This window comes from Pongo abelii, chromosome 3, assembly GCF_028885655.2.
Source record: "Pongo abelii isolate AG06213 chromosome 3, NHGRI_mPonAbe1-v2.0_pri, whole genome shotgun sequence".
NCBI classification, from domain to species: domain Eukaryota; kingdom Metazoa; phylum Chordata; class Mammalia; order Primates; family Hominidae; genus Pongo; species Pongo abelii.
The window spans coordinates 194,032,059-194,050,073 of record NC_071988.2 but is presented as its reverse complement, the minus strand read 5'-3'; the positions used below and the strand labels follow the sequence as shown (position 1 = coordinate 194,050,073).

Sequence of the window (18,015 nt, the reverse complement as noted above, 5' to 3'; positions counted from 1 at the left end):
TAAATCCTCATTGTGAGTTTCACACTTGCTAAGTAGATGTAAACACTTCTGGAGATGGATGCATTTTCTTTATCTTTCTGCATACTTTTCTAGAATAATTCATTTCAATGGTGCTTCAAATTCTCCTACCTACCTATTGTGGATTCAAAGCAACGGAAAAAACAAAAAGTCACAGAAGTTAAAAATATTGCAGAAAACAAAACAGTTGGGTGGATTTAATTTTTCTTTATAAGTGAAACTATGTATATGGGTATATGTACCTGTGTATGTCTGCTGCTAAATGAATTAATAAAATGAATACATTTAATGTGACAGTACCAATAATTCAGTTCACATCTTTTTGTCCTACCACACTGGAAGCAAAAACCTTGGTGGAAACACTGATGTGCTTTACCTTGAATTCATCATTAACCCTAAATACACCTTTATTTGTTCACCCTCTTTCTGATGCCATTTTGCTTGTTAAGCAGTGACAGACATCAACACGTTAGTGAAGAAAGTTAGAGGTCATGATGCCTTGAAGTTTTGTGAATGCTTGTCCTTTACAACCTTTAAATGAACCCTATATAGATATATTTTATGTGTCTAAATACATGTTTCCATAGCACACAGGTTTTTTATCTGTTGTTATTTGTTGTCCATTCAATCGTTACAATTACATTTTGAGATAATTTAGAAATCATTAGCTATACAGTGAGGTGATAAGGAGAGCAAGTTTAGGACAGTGTGTCTTTACTGTCATCTTCAGAAACTTCCATTTCTTTTCACACTTGCACCTTTGTTTAATAACAGTAATTTTGTAAACACATGCAAACATGGTCTCCTTAGACGGTTTTAAAGATCTGAAGTTTCCAGAGCTAAAACTCTTCCCCATAAGCAAGCCAATCAAGGGAGAAATGGGAATGCATGATGCACGAAACATATCTAAGTCTGATTCTATATTCCACTTACATCTTCTGATGCCTTCTCGTGATTTTAAGTTTTATCTCCTCCTGTAATGTTATTGTTGATGTCCCTCAGCTGTCTTTCATTTGTATAAAAATGTTGCAAGGAGAGACATGGCTGCAAACTTTCTAAGGGTTGTCATGGCTACTCCTGACAAACAAACAAAAAAATTCAATCCTTTCTTCGACACCACTTAAATCACTCAATCTTTCTCACCCTTTTCCTATATATTCCAACTTGATTTGGCTCCTTTTATAGGAAAAACTTATAGGAAGCTAATTGATTCAGCACAGCTTGTCCAACTCAGAAATGAATAGAGGGGAAAAATTATCATTTTTTTTTTTAACCAGATTGTGAACAGAAGACTGTGTTTCACACTCTGTCTCCCATGGGGCAATGTGATGAACTAATCATGTAGTGATCTAACAGGTCACAGCAAATAATTAAGATACTTGTTACACTGTTCCCTGTGGTGCCACCCTGTAGTGATTCTGAATGGATTTTCCATAAATTCCAGAAAAGGTCCTTTAAAACCCTAATTTAAAATTTACATCTTAGCTAATTAAGAACACTGTGGCTGAAACTAATGTGTCATTTCATATCTAGTGTATTGATAATGTGCCATCCTGAGTGTAGGTGTAAATTTTTCCTCCTGTCCTTAGCTCTTCCAAATTCTAAGGTATTTGCTAAAAAAGGAACACAGACATAAATTTTACAGCTTTAGTGATCAGCATGTTAAAAAAAATGCATAAGACAGTTTGCATACACTGGGTACCAATTATCTGATATTTTCATATTTTCATGTTATAAAACAAGTTTTAAAAGCCACTGGAAAAAATATTGTTGTTCAAAAAGAAGGCTCCCCCTGCAGTGTAGGGCTGATTAACATTAGATGAATTAGACAAAGATGCTAAGGTATCCTTTTCAGAATTTTTTTTTAATGGAGGTAAAGTCACATATCTGTCAAGCACAGTTTACAAGACAGAAACAATGCATTACCTCACAATATTTTCCATATGTAAGGTGTGATCTCTCAGGACTTTATTCATCTTGTTATGTGACATGCACGAATAGCCCTACTTTAAAAATAGAAATTCTGAAATTCAAATAAATAATAGGGTTCCACAATTTCAAAGAGACATAGAGGACCTAGACTTTTTTTTTTTTTTTTTTTTTTTTTTTTAATGTGGTAGAAAATCTGGGACAATATAAGCTTCTAAAATCTTTCTGAACAGTTCTGAGAAAGTCTGTTTTAAAATTCTAAGATTTTGGCCCTCATTTTTATTTAAAAAATTGCAACATCCTCTTCATATTCTAAGTATTCTTGAATTATTTCTGTAATTAATATTATTTCCAAGTTACTTGCTAAACTACTATTACAGTTACTTTTTTTGGAATTTGGGGTTTTTAAAAATGTATTTAGGAAAAGAAAGTATTTGGTGCTAGATTTTTTTCACATATTCTTGAATAAGTGATTAAGAAAAGAGAAATATAATAAGACTGGATATAGTAGTTTTGTTCTAAAATATAGCATTATTCTATGTATCATCCTAATTCACAGCTTATGACCTAAATATGTAAGTGGTATTTAATTCAAATACAGCTGAAACAAGAGAAGAGGAGCATTTCAAATGTTTAAACAGAAAAATGAAGCTAAGAATTACTTTACAATGATTATATAGCAATCATTCTCAGCTAAATATATTATCAGTAGATTCTTTTAATATACATATATATTTCTAAATGACATAAAGGAGATACTTATATCATCCCAATAACAAAAAAAAGACAAAATTAAGTCAATTGAAAATAACACATCACAATTATAATAATGTAACATCTAAATAAAAATTTAAAAATATAATTTTTATAAATTCTTAAAATCTCAAAAACTTCATATTTATTTCAGTGACTTGATTTCAATTTTGCAGATCCCAAACCATAAAAAACTTTTAATTGTATCGTGTTATTAAAACTGTTATATCGATCCTCTTTGGTTTTCTGAGAGCAAAGGAAAAAGAAAAACTTTGAAATAAATAACTTGGTAATTTTTACATCCTTGTTTCATTTTCTGCAACATAAATGCAGAAAATTTTAAAATATTAGAAAATTATCTTAAATATTATTTTTAAATGAAGGTCTAGAAAATACAAACAATTAATGTGTGATCAGACAGTAGATTAAAGAAAAAGATGTGTTAAGTACTAAACATTGTGAAAATTAATCCACATGGTTCCCATCAGTGTTTTCTGTTTCACTTCCCTTTATTTTATTTAGTTCAGATTGCAGAATTAGTACAATTTGTACTCAATACTAGATAGAAAAATTATTAGTGATATCATCTGCTAAAATATAAATAATGCATATTTTAAAAGAATTAGCCATTCCATAATTTTGAATTTCCATAAATTAAATTATTTCCCTGTAACCTTTTCTAATAATTAAACTATTTAAAACAGTGCAAGTTTTTCAGCTCTTATGACCACTACCACATGATACTTAGAACTAGAACCCTTGGCTGTTTTACACATAAGTACTGTAAAAATAGTTCACTCATTCGGGCACGTGACTTGTTTGACTAGCCTCAGTACTTATTGCTGTCAGTGCTTCGATCTGCACATTATCTTCATCCTCAGCATTCTGCAACTTGGGGAGAAATATAGTAATAAATGGGTTCTGGAGAACATTTAGCAATTAACCATGAAAATGTCCTTTAAAAATTAATTGCTAAATTGAAATAACATATTACCCAGTAGCCAAATTATGTTTCAATTTAAAACCTATGTGTTTAGCCACCTTGCTAACATTGCAATATATATATATACATTAGCCAAATATTACATCACAATTTTAAGCATATTTTAAAAGTTGCTTTTTATTTGTTCCAATATAAATATTAATGACTTAACTCTTACTTACCCAAAACTTGCTTATTGAGGACAACATATCCTAATTTTCCTTCTAATTGTAATAAATAATAGAATAAAACCAACAAAAATGAACTGTTTCTATTTTACAATGAATTATATCTTTCATTAAGTAATCAATTAATTTCTACCTTTTAAATTTTATTTTTTAATCTATAAAAAGTATTAGTTTCAAAACCATTATTTAGGTAATATTAAAGTAGATGATTGACATCCATTTTAGGGCTTCTTTTCTTCCCCACTTGGTTTCAAAGCCTTTACATAGAGTTATTAAACTGGAATGTCATACAGTATCCATCAATCTCAGTTATTTATTCTACAGTATATGAAACTTCTCTTGCCACCCCATGTCTTTCATACCCATTACTTTATACCTGAAATTAAGTATCATTTGCACTACAGAAGAACCAGAAATAAGGAAACAGTCTTAATTATTATAATGACAGATCAGAGAGTTAAACTGTCACAGTTTTTTTTTATGCTATTAGACAAACAATTTTCTCATTAAGGGTCAAAATTAATAGAGCCAATGTGAAAGTTGTAAGAATCTCATTAATAAAATTAACTAGTGCTTTATGTTAGCTATACCAGCAAATACTTCAGATGGTTATTGTTAATTGAATTAGCAAATTTAAAGAAAAAATAATATTGCCTTTCCTGTTTTACCAACATGGAGTGGAGATTTTACATAATAGCATATTGACTACTAAAGTTATTAAAATCCTGTTTTACATCAAGGGTTGAATGATGTAAATAAGAACAAAAAAAGTTTCACATCCAAAGTGTCCATCTTCTTTTTTTCACTGGAATGACAAAACAGAATATACTTCAAACAAAAGTTGAATTCCTATTAGAAAGGATAATAAATATTAACAACTAAATGAAAATATGTCAACATTTTTCCTCGAAATAACAATCCACTAAAAATCCATGGACAACTCGTTCTCTTTAAAGTTTAGAGACTGCTAATGATTTCTTGTCATAATGAAAAAGCAGATTATCTCTTTATATTTCACAACTAACCACTGTGCAAAAAGAAAATTAAACTTCATTAAGTATAAGAGCAAATATTTAATTGCCATTGCTATATATTGCTGTTTTCCAGGAATGGACTACTTCAACATTTTCTGTGTGTGGAAGGTACAGAGAGTTCATGGGTGATGACCCTTGAAATGAAGAATATTAATATTCCAAGGTGATGTACAGGACTAACTGAAAAAGTGGTTTTAATATGATGAAGAAGACTGCATTCTGTTGTTAAAAGTTTAATTACGGAAGCTATTTTATTTATTAACAAACAAGGAATTGGACAACATTGATTTTCATCAACATTTTGGGAAGTCTATTTTGCATTATTGTTCACTAGGGAACACAGTTATTTTGGTCCATGTTAAGTCATGAGGTATATACATAGTAATGAGTTACATATTAAGTAGAAAGAAAACATATTATACTACATATCTTTAGTATGGGTGTTTCCAATATGACAGCAAGCTGTTAGCAACATACTGTTATCAAGCGACTGTGAAATGGAATGAACATCCTTAATAACTCTGCCTGTGTGCCCCATGGCAGCACCTTAGCAACAGGGGAGACGAAAGAGAGACTTTAAGTTTCGACAGGGTAAAAAGCTGTTGCTAAGCAAGATTTACAACCAAAATACTGAAAACCACAGCTTGATTTTTAAAGAACCACTTCACAATCTTAATGATTTAGTTGGCCCAATTCACCTGAACATAGCCAAATGGAAACATAGCCCAATTCACCTGAGCATGCCAAATGGAAAGCAAAAACCTATCCTTGTCATTAAACTTGCACCAAACCCACTCCCACCTCCATAGCTAAACAGTTACCTTTCATCCACCTCAAGTCAAAATCAACCTAAGACCAACGGTGAAAGATTATCTTCTCTTCTTCTTGCCCTGTCTTATCCTTCTTTACTAGTTGTACATGTCACGATGTTACTGGCTGCAATCTTAAAACAGCTACTTGCTTAAACCCCGAAGTCTCTAGAGTCTTGTAATAATCAGCTCTGTCAAGACTTGGGGAAAAACCCAAGGCGATCCCACACCGGCTTTCTCGAGTCCCCGCGCGAGGATCACTGCCTTACCAATCCTTCTGTAATCTTTCTCTGGGTGGCACTTACCTGCTGCTCCCCGGGCTCCGCTGACTTCACCAGGTGCTTATCCTTGTACAGAGACCAGAGACCAATGTTAGGCAGGAAAATTAAAGCCACCGTGAACAATAAAGTCATCTGCAGAAATCTCTTCTGTTTCCTCTTCATTGCAAATGGTAACAGAGAAGAAAAGTTAAAGGAGATGGCTCCCTGACTGCTTCTTGTGTTTAATGTCAAATTCCTTTCCTCTCCCCTGCGAAGCACCAGAAACTGAGAAGCTACAAACTTTTGTTGCGTGCTCAGCACCAATCTGCAGGATTCAGAGGGAGTTGGCCATCTGCAGAACAAACGCACAGTTACTTTCTCCCCAGAAAACTATGACGAAGGCATTATCTATTGGCTTAGAAATAAATGACTTGACTGAGGAAATCATTAAGCCCATTGACCTCCATTAATATAAAGCAATAGAGTAAATATGGTCGTTTCATTGACTAAAGGTAAGTTATAAAAAAAGTCAACAGCCTGCTAGATACTTAGGTAATTGGGAGTTTTTGTTGCTGTTGTTGCTGTTCGCCTCCCACCCCCTTAGTGTGGGAAGGCTGGGTCGGGGTGGAGCGGGTTAGGAGACAGAACTGAGAGGAACTGGCTCAACCCCTTCAAATGTCAGGAAGAAAAGTGTCCGCTTTTGACACTGGAACAGCGTCACCTTCCTCGTCTTCCCTGAACATCTTTTCCTGTGCTCCCCTTGGGATAACCCACCTGAACTCAAGTTCAACTCCCTCCGGAGCCAGCTTGCCGGCGGGCTCCACCGGGATCCAGGGACTCGGGATCTGGGCAGAACTCCGGTTCGGATGGAGGTCCAAGAACTCCTGGACCCTCGCGCGCTGTCTACACTCTCCTCTGCAGGGAGCGGCTGGGAGCCCCGGGAACCTGGTGGAAAGGAGGCTACAGATGTCAGCGGAGTCCAGCCAGGAAGTGGTGGCGCCGCGACGTCCCTTCCTCGCGCGGTCCTCGGAATGCGATCCTCTGAGAAGTGAGCGCTCTGCCCATCAATCTCGTCCCTTCCCCCGGTGACGCTCTCACGCTCCGCCGTTCATGTTACCATTCTTTTCCGGCAACTGAACGAACCCACAGGACCATCACGAGCACCTAAAGGGCAAAATGTTTTAATCTCCTCTTCTCGTAAAGGGGATGGAGGCGGAGAAAGTGAAGTCTGTGCTGGGCTTGGAAGCGGACGAGGGCGCTGCGAGGAGGAGCGGAAGGCGGAGATGCGCCGCGGCTGCACCCGGCCGCCCGCGCCCCACTCCCCGGCGCCTGCCTTCCGCGGAGACGTCGCTGGTGTCTGCCACGTGCGGGAGCCCGGAGCCCAGGAGGGGAGGGCGGGCCGCCTGGCGGGGGTGGGCAATGCCGCCCGGCCTCCAGACGCTATATAAACAGAGCCGGACGCGAGGCAGCTGCGGAGGGCGAGCGTGACGCTGGAGGAGGAGTGGGAGCTCCCAGCCTGCGCGGCTCCTCTCTTTCCCTGCCAGGGCTTTTCCGGGTAATCTGGGACGGACAGGGATGCCAGCACGCCGTCATCTCACCCAAAGGGCGCCAGGCCAGAGATTCCTGGGGAAAAGTCGCCGGCTGCAGGCGGTTGTCCCAGGAATTCCTCCATGGTGCCGGCGGGAGCGCGGCGAGTCCGGGCGCGGCGGCTGCGGGAGGTGGAGGCGACCCGGGACTGGGCCGGTCCCAGGGAGAGGGGATCCCCCGGGCCGCGCGTTCCGCCGTTCAGGCCAGGTAGGGGGTGGGGAAGGAGGAGGAAGAGGATCCCGAAGCAAGACAGAGCTGAGGCTCAGAGTTCTCAGGCAGCAGCTTCTGGAGGACACCGTGGAAACCCAAGGCGGCTTTATTTGGGTCGGCAAACACCCGGGGCCCCGGTTAAGATTTAGCCGTGCCACCCCGCTCCTCCCCCGCCTTGCACGACCGCACTCAACGCGCCTTGTCACTGCGAGGGCTACCTGTCCTCGCACACTCCTCCGCGATGGCCAGAAAACGTGGGGCTCGAGATGAGACTCTGGCAGATGGTACTCCTCCCTCCGCCTAACGTATCAATGCACCAACGCCCCTGTCCGCACACCCAGGAACCTGTGGCAGCCTCGCCAAGGGACAGCGTGCCCAGCACCGTGCACTGGGCACTCTTGGATCTGGAGCTCACAACTCCGGAAGGAATGGGGACCTAGATGAGGTGACAGACATGCATGCAATGCAGGCTGAATCCGCCTGTCTGGAGCCAAAAAGAAACGCCATAGTCACCTCTTTGTTACAACCTGGATATGATGCCCACATGCTTGGGGTAGAAATGCTTGGGATAGATAAGCCTGTGGACTTCAGACGGTATTTTCTCTTTCCCTTCTTTCTTCTTTCTTGTCCTCATCTCTGTCCCCCCCTCCTTTTCTTCTCGCCCTATCTCTTCCTCCTTTTCTACTCTCTCTCACTCTAGTGTCTCACTTGAGAAAGACCTAGATTTGAGTGGGAAGAGTTATGCCTTAAACTGTTCGCATTATAAATTCAAAATGTACTTGAAGAATACAGATCGACTTTATGATTGCATGAATAAAGCGCTATGCTGTAATATTTGTTTTTGTGAATCACTTGAATTTTAAAATAGTATAAAAATATATTTAATAAATGTTGTTGAATGTGTCCTTTATATAAAGACCAATAATCTTTAAATTTTATATAAATGCAACTTAATCTAGAGTGCAAGGGACTTAATTCCTCACCCCCACCCCCACACATACACTATGCCTTTTGTAGTCTGCGTTATTTTCTAACCTTTTTCTCTCTAAGGAAGTGCAGTTTTGAAACACAGAAATGTGAATTCTGGGAAGCAACATAGCAGGGAGAGGTTTCCTGGGAATATTGTCAGGTGCTCAAGGAAATAAATTTGGAGAATCATTTAATTATATTGGATATATTTTTAAGTGCTGATACAGTTATTAATTTTCAAAGTAAAATAACTCAAAAGTGCACTTGGAATTTAAAAAGTAAAATCTCTCACATTTTAAACAATATCTGTTTTTTAATACCTTAAAAAATAGTCTTGGATCAGGAATGGACATACTAGCATTCTATTTGTTGAATCCAGGGTGTTGAGTTGAAACATGCTTCATTGTTGTTAAACTAGCCAATGGTCTTGCATACAGCACCCATTCAGAGAAAACTGTTAATTACTATTACTTCCCCAATCAAGTACATGCAGAATACATGGTAGAAACTGAAAGGAGAAAATTACTATGCTTACTTCTGTCTTATAGCATAGTTCCAGACCATAACTTTAGCTTTTTCTCCTTTTCTGTATAATTTATTTATTTATTTTTTATTCAGAGCATAATTTCTCTTTTCCCTTCAGTCTGGTATTCTTTCACAATTCCTCATGTAAATTACCAACAGATGACAATGCGTCTAGCTAAAATTGGTATTTTAGGTTGAGTTTACAAAAAAAAACTCCAGACGACAGTTAATTTTTTTGCTCAGACAATCTAGATTAAAAGCCAATATAAATGTGTGTGGATATTGTATGTATATATGTGTATATAATATATATTATACATAATATATATTATATGTATACTATATGTGTATATTACATATAGAATACACATGGACATGGTCTTCTACATTTTGACTTACATAGACACCCATTCTATGCCCTATTTGCACTTCTATTCTGTTAGGATTCAACTGGCAACCTCAGGTTATCAGAGTCCCATGCCGCTAATAATGTACTAATAACTATAAGGACACATGGAAAGAAAAGAGCAATGTTCAGTGACTTTGAATAACTTACACTCTAGTTGAAAACGCAACATAAAGACAATTGAAATAAACTACCAAAGGTGCTTGGTACTAACCTTAAATCGAGCCAAATTTAAGCCCTATATTTAAGGAAGCAGAAGGATATTGCTTTAGTTATCTCTGTACTTCAAAATGTAGCGACTTAAAACAAATTATTTTGCTATCTCTCTTATGATTCTGTGCATTGAATAGACTCAGCTGGGTGGTTACACTTCCTGTGACACAGGCTGAGGCCGAGGAGGTTGAATGGGCTGAGCCAAGATGGCTACTTTACATGGCTGACAGTTGGCACTGACTGTCAGTTGGGGGGTCATGAGATGTCAACTGGAGTGCCTCAGCTTCCCTCCATATGGCCCCTGCATGTGGCCTGAGCTTCTTGTACCATGGTAGCTAGTATCCAAGAGAGAGCAACCCAAGAACCTGTGTTCCAAGAGGGAGAAAACAAAAACTGTCAAGTCCTCTTAAAGTTAAGTCCAGAACTGGCACAGCCTGTCTTAGGGAGCAGTCACTGGACAAGCCCAGATTCAAGGATGAGGTGGAGGTAGGGGATAAAATTAACATCTCACTGAAAAGTTTGACTGACAATGTGTGGCCATTCTTAATCCATTTTAGATATTCAAAGGCACAGAAGTAGGGAGTTATAAAGAAGGCCTAACTAGATTAGAAACCGGATGTGGGGAGCAGTAGGGAAAGGTTTTCATATATCGGGTTCAGTAGAATAGTTCAATTGCTACAAAGATAGTGAAAGACTTGACTTTAGGGTAGAAAGACTTTTATTACCTTATATTTTTAAAAACATGATGACATGAATGGAACTTAATTTGAAAGACATGCACTCATGATTTTGCTGTGTTAGCAGATATTTTCATATGAACTGGTTAAAAGGTTTACAACTGAAAAGATAATGCCTGGAGAAAGTCTGTAGTTTCACAAACCAAACGAATGTCATCAGCAACAAACTTTAGGGTATGAGTTTTTACCCCAACACCTTAGAGTTGCAAGTTGGTAAATTTTGTTGTTAAATATAATAACAAGACTGTAAGAGAAAATGTAAATTGAGTTATTTTTAAGGTTATAAAATAGTAACTATTTAAATTTTTAAGAAATTATATTGAAATGTATCAGTTATCTTTGATCTTGAAATGGTAGTGTTTATTTTCATTTTCATTTTATTTTCATTTCATTCATTTTCATCTATACACATAAAGATAATGTGTGTAGAAATGAAGATGCATTCATTCTTCTTTTATCTAATAGAGATCCCTGGAATACGAAAAATCTTGAAAGTTTTCTTGCTGGATAAACTATTAGGCTACTTTCTTATTACTCTGTATTTGTCTAAATTACCTGTTTCTGAAAAAAACAACATTCTGCAATGAAAAAGGAGAGATAAATGTACTAAATAGCAATTTTAATAAAAATACATTTAAATTATAAATTATACACTTCATTTTGTGTAATTAAGATACATTACTAAAATCTTCTATTTTTTTTTCTCTGGCATTTCAATATTTGCCACTACACTACAAAGAAAAACAAGAATCAAATTACATATTAAAATTGTGATATTACCCAGTCACTATCATCATTTAAATTCCTTACCAAAAGAGCCCTGAGTCCATTTCTATATATATTCAGGTGCTGTTTGACAGAGGATACAGAGATGAACATTTGAATTTTCAGCACCGTGAGGGAGTTAAAAGGTGCTTGCAATTAAATGTGGCAGAAATTAAAAAGTGACAATTCCTAAAAGGGAAAGAAGGAGGTTATTTCTACTTGACCTAAATATTTTCTAACTAGACAAGATTCTTTACCTTATGAAATTTAAACTCTAAGTACTAAAATATACTTCCAAATAGTTTTTCCTCTACCAGTAGACTATATCTTTATTGCAATATTTTCTTTTCCCATTTATTTAGTTATCACACACTTATTTAGCACTTACTATGTGCCAGACATGTAATCCAAGTCTTTTCAAAACATTAAGTCATTTAATCTTTTTTTTTTTTTTTTTTTTTTTTTTTGAGATGGAGTTTCACTCTTGTTGCCCAAGCTGGAGTGCAGTGGCACAATCTCAGCTCACTGCAACCTCCTCTGCCTCCCGGATTTAAGCGATTCTCCTGCCTCAGCCTTCCGAGTAGCTGGGATTACAGGCGTGTGCCACCACACCCGGCTAATTTTTGTATGTTTAGTAGAGACGGGGTTTCACCACGTTGGCCAGGCTGATCTTGAGCTCTTGACCTCAGGTGATCCACTCACCTTCGACTCCCAAAGTGCTGGGATTACAGGCGTGAGCCACTGTGCCAGGCCAAGTCATTTAATCTTATAAATAATTTAATTATGTAGTTTCTATCAATATCTCCACTTAATAGTTTAAAAAACAAGAACAAATAAATGGTAAGCATCTTTCCCAAATAAGTGCTAGCAAATGCTAGGGCATGTATTAATCCCAGACATTTTGTGCCAGATTCCATGCTGTTAACCACTATACCATATTTTTCTAATATTTTACTATTTTCTTTCCATGACAAAAGGTATTAATTCTCTCTCTCTCTCTTTTTTATTTCTGCCTTTGTGAGAAGATTAAAGGAGCTAAACAAAAAAGCTGAGTTTTGGAAAGATGATAGTCTCATTTTATAACCTGAAATCCTCTCTATTCATATTTTTTTTGTGGAATATAAAGAAGGGGGTACAGTAATGTAACTAACCATACATTTATATTTTACACATTATGTAAATATAATTCTGTATTTTTTAGTTCATATGATTATAATTTTATGTAGATCATATATCAGATTTTAATCTTAGATTTGACCTTTATCTTTTCATGTAAAATACTTGCATCATTTTAGAAAGAGTGTTTTGCATGTCAACTTCAACACAAGTTTGCTTGTGTCAAACAAGTAAATTACATTCATTTATTTCAAGTGAAAAATTCAAATAATTTTTGGAATGATGAGATCAAATGGTAATAAAGGGAATGTTAAATTTGTAGAAAATATATTTTTATAATAGCTCAATACAAGATATCATGGCGAACATTTTAAGGAGATACGATGAATAAGTGAAGCCAGTGAAACATGCTTAAGAAGCCACTGAATGACATATGGCATGTTCTACTTTTTCTCTTTTGGAGAAAGAGAAAATAAAGAATAATAAAGATACACAATTTTTTTCAGGCAGGATATTTATGAATATGCAATAAATAAACCAAAAAATGTTTTAACATTTTCCCTTCTGAAACATACTAATTTCAGTTAACAAGACATATATTGAGTATATTATATAATCCAGGCATTGAAGACACCATAGTGAACACCATAGGCAAAAAAATCCTGTCTTCAGACAATCCTCAGCAAAAATATATTAGTTGTGGAGCCTAGTGGTTAAAAAAAAAAAAAAAAAAAAAAAAAAAAAAGACATGGAGAAAAATAAAGCAGTGAAAATGAAAAGCAATATAGAATCCCAAAAGTTACAGTGGTGTATGGTGGACACTTGAAGGATGCTGGTTTGAGCTATGAGGCTCCACTTCTACACAGATTTTGTTCCACTTCTGCCGCCCCTGACAAGAAAATCAACCCTGCCTCTTCCTGTGCTTCCTCAGCCTCCTCATCATGAAGACAAAGAGGATGAGAACTTTATAGCGATCCACTTCACTTATGAATAGGAAATACATTTTTCTCTTCCTTATGATTTTCTTAACATATTTTTCTCTAGTTTATTGTAAGAATACTGTATATAGTACATATAACATACAAAATATGTGCTAATTGACTGTTTATGTATTCAACATGGGTTCTGGCAACAATAGGCTATGAGTGGTAAAGTTTTGGAGGAGTCAAAAGTTATACACAGAATTTTGACTATGCTGAAGGTCAGTGCCTCTAACCCCTTTGTTGTTCAAACATCAACTGTAATTTCTAATAAAGCATACTGGACAGTCCTGAGTAGGTAACATTTGAACAAATATCTGAAAGAAGCAAGGAATTGACCATTGGATGTCATGAGAAATTGAATTCTAAATAGAAAGAACAGCAAGTGAAGGGCCATGAGGTAGGAGTTTGGGATCTCAGAACAGAGGGCCCTGAGTGTGGAGAATAATGGACCTAAGATCTAGAGGTGATGGAGTAGGGAATAATATCAATATAATCTATTGTAGAGATTTTGGCTTTTAGTCTGAGTGAGAGGGGAAGCCTTCACTCAGCCTTCACAAGTGAAGGGCCTTGATTAGAGACGGATGTGATTGGACTTACTTTTTAGCAAGATGATCCTGGTGACAATGCAGGAAATAGATTACATGGTAGATAGGAAGCAAGACGAGACTAGTTGCAATAATCCAAAAATGGTGATGTCTTGCATCAGGGTAATGGAGATGATGAAAGTGGTTAAAATATTATCAGAATATTCTGACTATGAAATTGCATTGAAGTTGTTGAAATGAATGTAGGATGTGAGAGATAGGACTCAACATATTCCAAGTTTCAGATCCAATACTGGCAAAATTGGATTTGTCTTTTGCTGAGATGGGAAGAAATTCGGAGAAACTAGTTTAAAGATCACAATCAAGTGTCCATTTTAGAATTATGGAATTGACATTGCTAATGGTGAAAATGTTGAGTAGACATTCAGATATAAGACTCTGGAATTCTGCAGGAGTTAGTGAGTACATGGAATCTAAATTGGAGATATAAATGAAGAAGTACTTAGAGTACTTATGGAAGTGAGTGTATATAGATGAGAGAATGAGCAAAGGTGGCTAACAAAAAGAGCTTGAGGAGATCAGGAGAAAGCAGTTAAGTAGTGGTTAGTGCTGCAAAATGAAGTCAAGTGAAGAAACTGTCTCAAAGAGAACGGAGTGATCAGTTTCATCAAATGAAGTTGATAAGGCCAAAAAGATGAAGTTGGATTAGCAATTGCAAAATTTCCTTATCCCATTAGAAATCAGAAGAGTTAGCAGCATCAAATGCAGCCAAAGGCAGCACTTTAGACACTGGAAAAGATGATCTCTACATAAAATCTGATTATAAAGTTTTAATTAACATAATTATGTTAAGCACTTAATGACCAAAGCAAGGAATGTATTTAATTTTGTGCTATTCAAGCGTATTTATCTCTAAAAGCAATTATCAAAAGCAAATGAAAAGATTCCAAACGTTACTAGTTTATAAGAATTTAAATTATTCTCTTCCATATTGTGAAAGTAAGACACAATGGATTTTTAACTAACTGCATGTAAGGCTCTCAAACTTCTAATGCAAACATTTTTAAAAGGCTAAAAAGTAACTGAGTTAGCTATCCTTGCCTTCTGATCCCATATGAACAACTTGAAGGTTCATAGCTAGCCATTCATTAACATGCTCAATAAATTTTATTGACAAGCTAGTCTTCCTAAAACCTGTACTCAGCCATCTTTCTATTATCCAAACAAACTCAAGTTCACAATATTTCAGATGTAAAGTATTTCTGCTCTCTTTTCTTTTGGAAGTCTTTGAGGATCTAATTTGACTCTTCCTTTCTATATATTTTTGTATATATTTGCACACATATACACATGTAATTTCTATCAGCATAACTATGCAGCCAAAATTTTAACTGTCTCTTAATACTCATAAAAATATTTTGTCAAATGAAGTAGGAAGCTATTACTGTGCATGGATAGATGTGCTAAAGTATTGGTGGGGAGTGAGAGAGAGAGAGAGATAGTAACTAGGGACAAATGGCAAAACCAAATTCACATGCAGTGCATCTTAACACCCATACATTCTGTATAAAATCATCAGCATATAGGACTGTCAAATTCTATGCAATAGCCAACACTCACTATTCCCCTGTTCAGTATGTGATTCTGTCTAAACACTTCAGTTTTGATTATGTTTATAATAAATAAACAAACAAGTAAATAAAATCTTAAAATGATAGAAGCTTATGTTAATCATGTCTGAAATGCCTATGAATTATGTTAATAATTCTGGTACGTAATATTATTTGTAGTAATAAGAGTTGAGATTTTTAATTTCACACCCAGATAAGTAAATATATCTTTGAGATCCCCGTTTGAGAAGCTCTAAGAAGTTGTATGCCGTCAACATAGCGGCAGTGAAAAGAACAGCTGGGACAAGGAAAGTCTATGTTCAAAATTCATTTGCATTACTTACCATCTGAATGACCCTAAAAACACATGAAACTATCCTGCCTGTCATCTTATAGAACTGTGGAATGGGAAAATTATACCGATTTCAAGGGTTATGGTGATCATCAAAACAGGAAACATAAAGATGTTTTCTGAGATGTTAAAAATTTCCCTACTATAAAGTTTCATTTACATAGGCAGAATGAAATCAGAAAAGCATGTTGATAGTGAGATCTCATTTATTAGTTAATCACTTACGATAAAACTTATCTTGTAAATCAGAGTAAGAATTGCATGTTATTTATAAATTTAGAAAAAAACATTAACTGTGTGATACATTTGTAAAATTATTTTGTGAAAATTTAATTACTAAATCTAAGTATTAACTACCCACAAACATGTTTTCTATTATTCTTTATTTTTTTAAACCCACCAATTTTATAATCAAAACATAAAAACCTTGAGTTTATCATGTGTAAAGTTTGCTTTTAGTAACAAATGGAAACTAATGCCATAAATAATGTACCACTATTCTATTTTGAATAGTCCCTAATAGCTAAGTCTACTCTATTATAGTAAGTACACACATGTTAAGAGCATTGGATAAAATAAAGATGATGTTGGTTTGAGAATTCCATTCCTAGTGCTTATAGAAAAAAAAAAAATTGTGTGTAATGTAATTGTCAGTCTATTCCCCAAAATAGAGGAGAAAAGTCCTCTCTAATCTAATCTGATGGTGACATTTACCCTCAGCTAAACTCAAAGTATCTTGATCCAAGACATTGAGCCTTTAAAACACACTACTAAATTATTAATGATTAAAGTTTTAGTAATAATAACGCATTATTATTACTAATGATAATTTTCATTATACTATCTATAATACTGTTTGACAAGTGCTCATTTATGTGTCAGGCACATTGTTAAACATGTTTTACATTTATTATCTAATTTAATACTTGGAGAATCTCTTTAACCAACTGTCTTTTAGTAAGAATTACCCCCATTTCAAAGATAAGTAACCAAAGCTCAGGAGGATAAAGGAACTTGCAGAAAATCATTCAGCTAATACTGACAAATCTGTAAAATGAATGTATGTCTCTCCAATTTTAACATCTGAGCTCATTGTATTAGACAAAAGTCTGTGCATTTTGCTGAAATTAATGTAACCTTTTGTAAAATAGATATAATCCAGATTAATTTTAAAATCATAGGTTACACACTTTCTTAAATGACATTTGCTTTTCATGATATGCTGAGGTGATATTTCAAATAATGTTTTCTCATCTTTTAGATAAAACATCAGAAGTAGTTTCAGGATAGAAATGTTCATATCCAGCCAAGCTAAGCTTCATAAGTGAAGGAGAAATAAAATCCTTTACAGACAAGCAAATGCTGAGAGATTTTGTCACCACCAGGCCTGCCTTATAAGAGCTCCTGAAGGAAGCACTAAACATGGAAAGGAACAACCGGTACCAGCCACTGCAAAAACATACCAAATTGTAAAGACTATTGATGCTACGAAGAAACTGCATCAACTAATGGGCAAAATAACCAGCTAGCAATATAATGACAACATAAGGATCAAATTCAAACATAACAATATTAACCTTAAATGTAAATGGGCTAAATGCCCCAATTAAAAGACAGACTGGCAAATTGGATAAAGAGTCAAAATCCATTGGTGTGCTGTATTCAGGAGACCCATCTCACATGCAAAGACACACATAGGCCCAAAATAAGGGGATGGAGGAAGATCTACCAAGCAAATGGAAAGAAAAAAAAAAGCAGGGGTTGCAATCCCAGTCTCTGATAAAACAGATTTTAAACCAACAAAGATCAAAAGAGACAAAGAAGGGCATTACATAATGGTAAAGGGGTCAATGCAACAAGAAGATCTAACTATCCCAAATATACATGCACCCAATACAGGAGCACCCAGATTCATAAAGCAAGTTCTTAGAGGCCTACAAAGAGACTTAGACTCTCACACGATAATAGTGGGAGATTTTAACACCCTACTGTCAATACTAGACAGATCAAAGAGACAGAAAATT

General features: G+C 35.9%; 3 protein-coding genes across 3 annotated transcripts in view; 2 read left to right on the top strand and 1 right to left on the bottom strand.

The window, feature by feature from the left end:
• GALNTL6 (polypeptide N-acetylgalactosaminyltransferase like 6) overlaps positions 1–6,870 on the bottom strand; it is a 1,265,432-nt gene extending 1,258,562 nt beyond the window's left edge. Inside the window, exons 1-2 of the mRNA XM_024246076.2 lie at positions 6,748–6,870; positions 6,019–6,325 (exon numbers count right to left, since the gene is read on the bottom strand). Of these exons, the coding sequence (XP_024101844.1) occupies positions 6,019–6,156 (138 nt within the window). The 5' untranslated portion in view covers positions 6,157–6,325; positions 6,748–6,870. The remainder of the gene's footprint in view (positions 1–6,018; positions 6,326–6,747) is intronic.
• LOC129059141 (uncharacterized) lies at positions 6,649–8,602 on the top strand. Its single transcript, XM_054554721.2, has one exon. The coding sequence runs from the start codon at positions 6,649–6,651 to the stop codon at positions 7,060–7,062; it is 414 nt and encodes a 137-aa protein (XP_054410696.1). The 3' UTR covers positions 7,063–8,602.
• On the top strand, positions 7,549–8,602 carry LOC103890546 (uncharacterized). The gene has a single exon (XM_009240457.4). It carries the CDS (start codon positions 7,549–7,551, stop codon positions 8,038–8,040), a length of 492 nt encoding a protein of 163 aa, XP_009238732.3. The 3' UTR covers positions 8,041–8,602.
• Positions 8,603–18,015: the final 9,413 nt, after the last annotated feature.

Bases quoted from the DNA above. Each gene is read 5' to 3' on its own strand.
- LOC129059141 (XM_054554721.2), top strand. From the start codon at position 6,649: ATGTCAGGAAGAAAAGTGTCCGCTTTTGACACTGGAACAGCGTCACCT.
- LOC103890546 (XM_009240457.4), top strand. From the start codon at position 7,549: ATGCCAGCACGCCGTCATCTCACCCAAAGGGCGCCAGGCCAGAGATTC.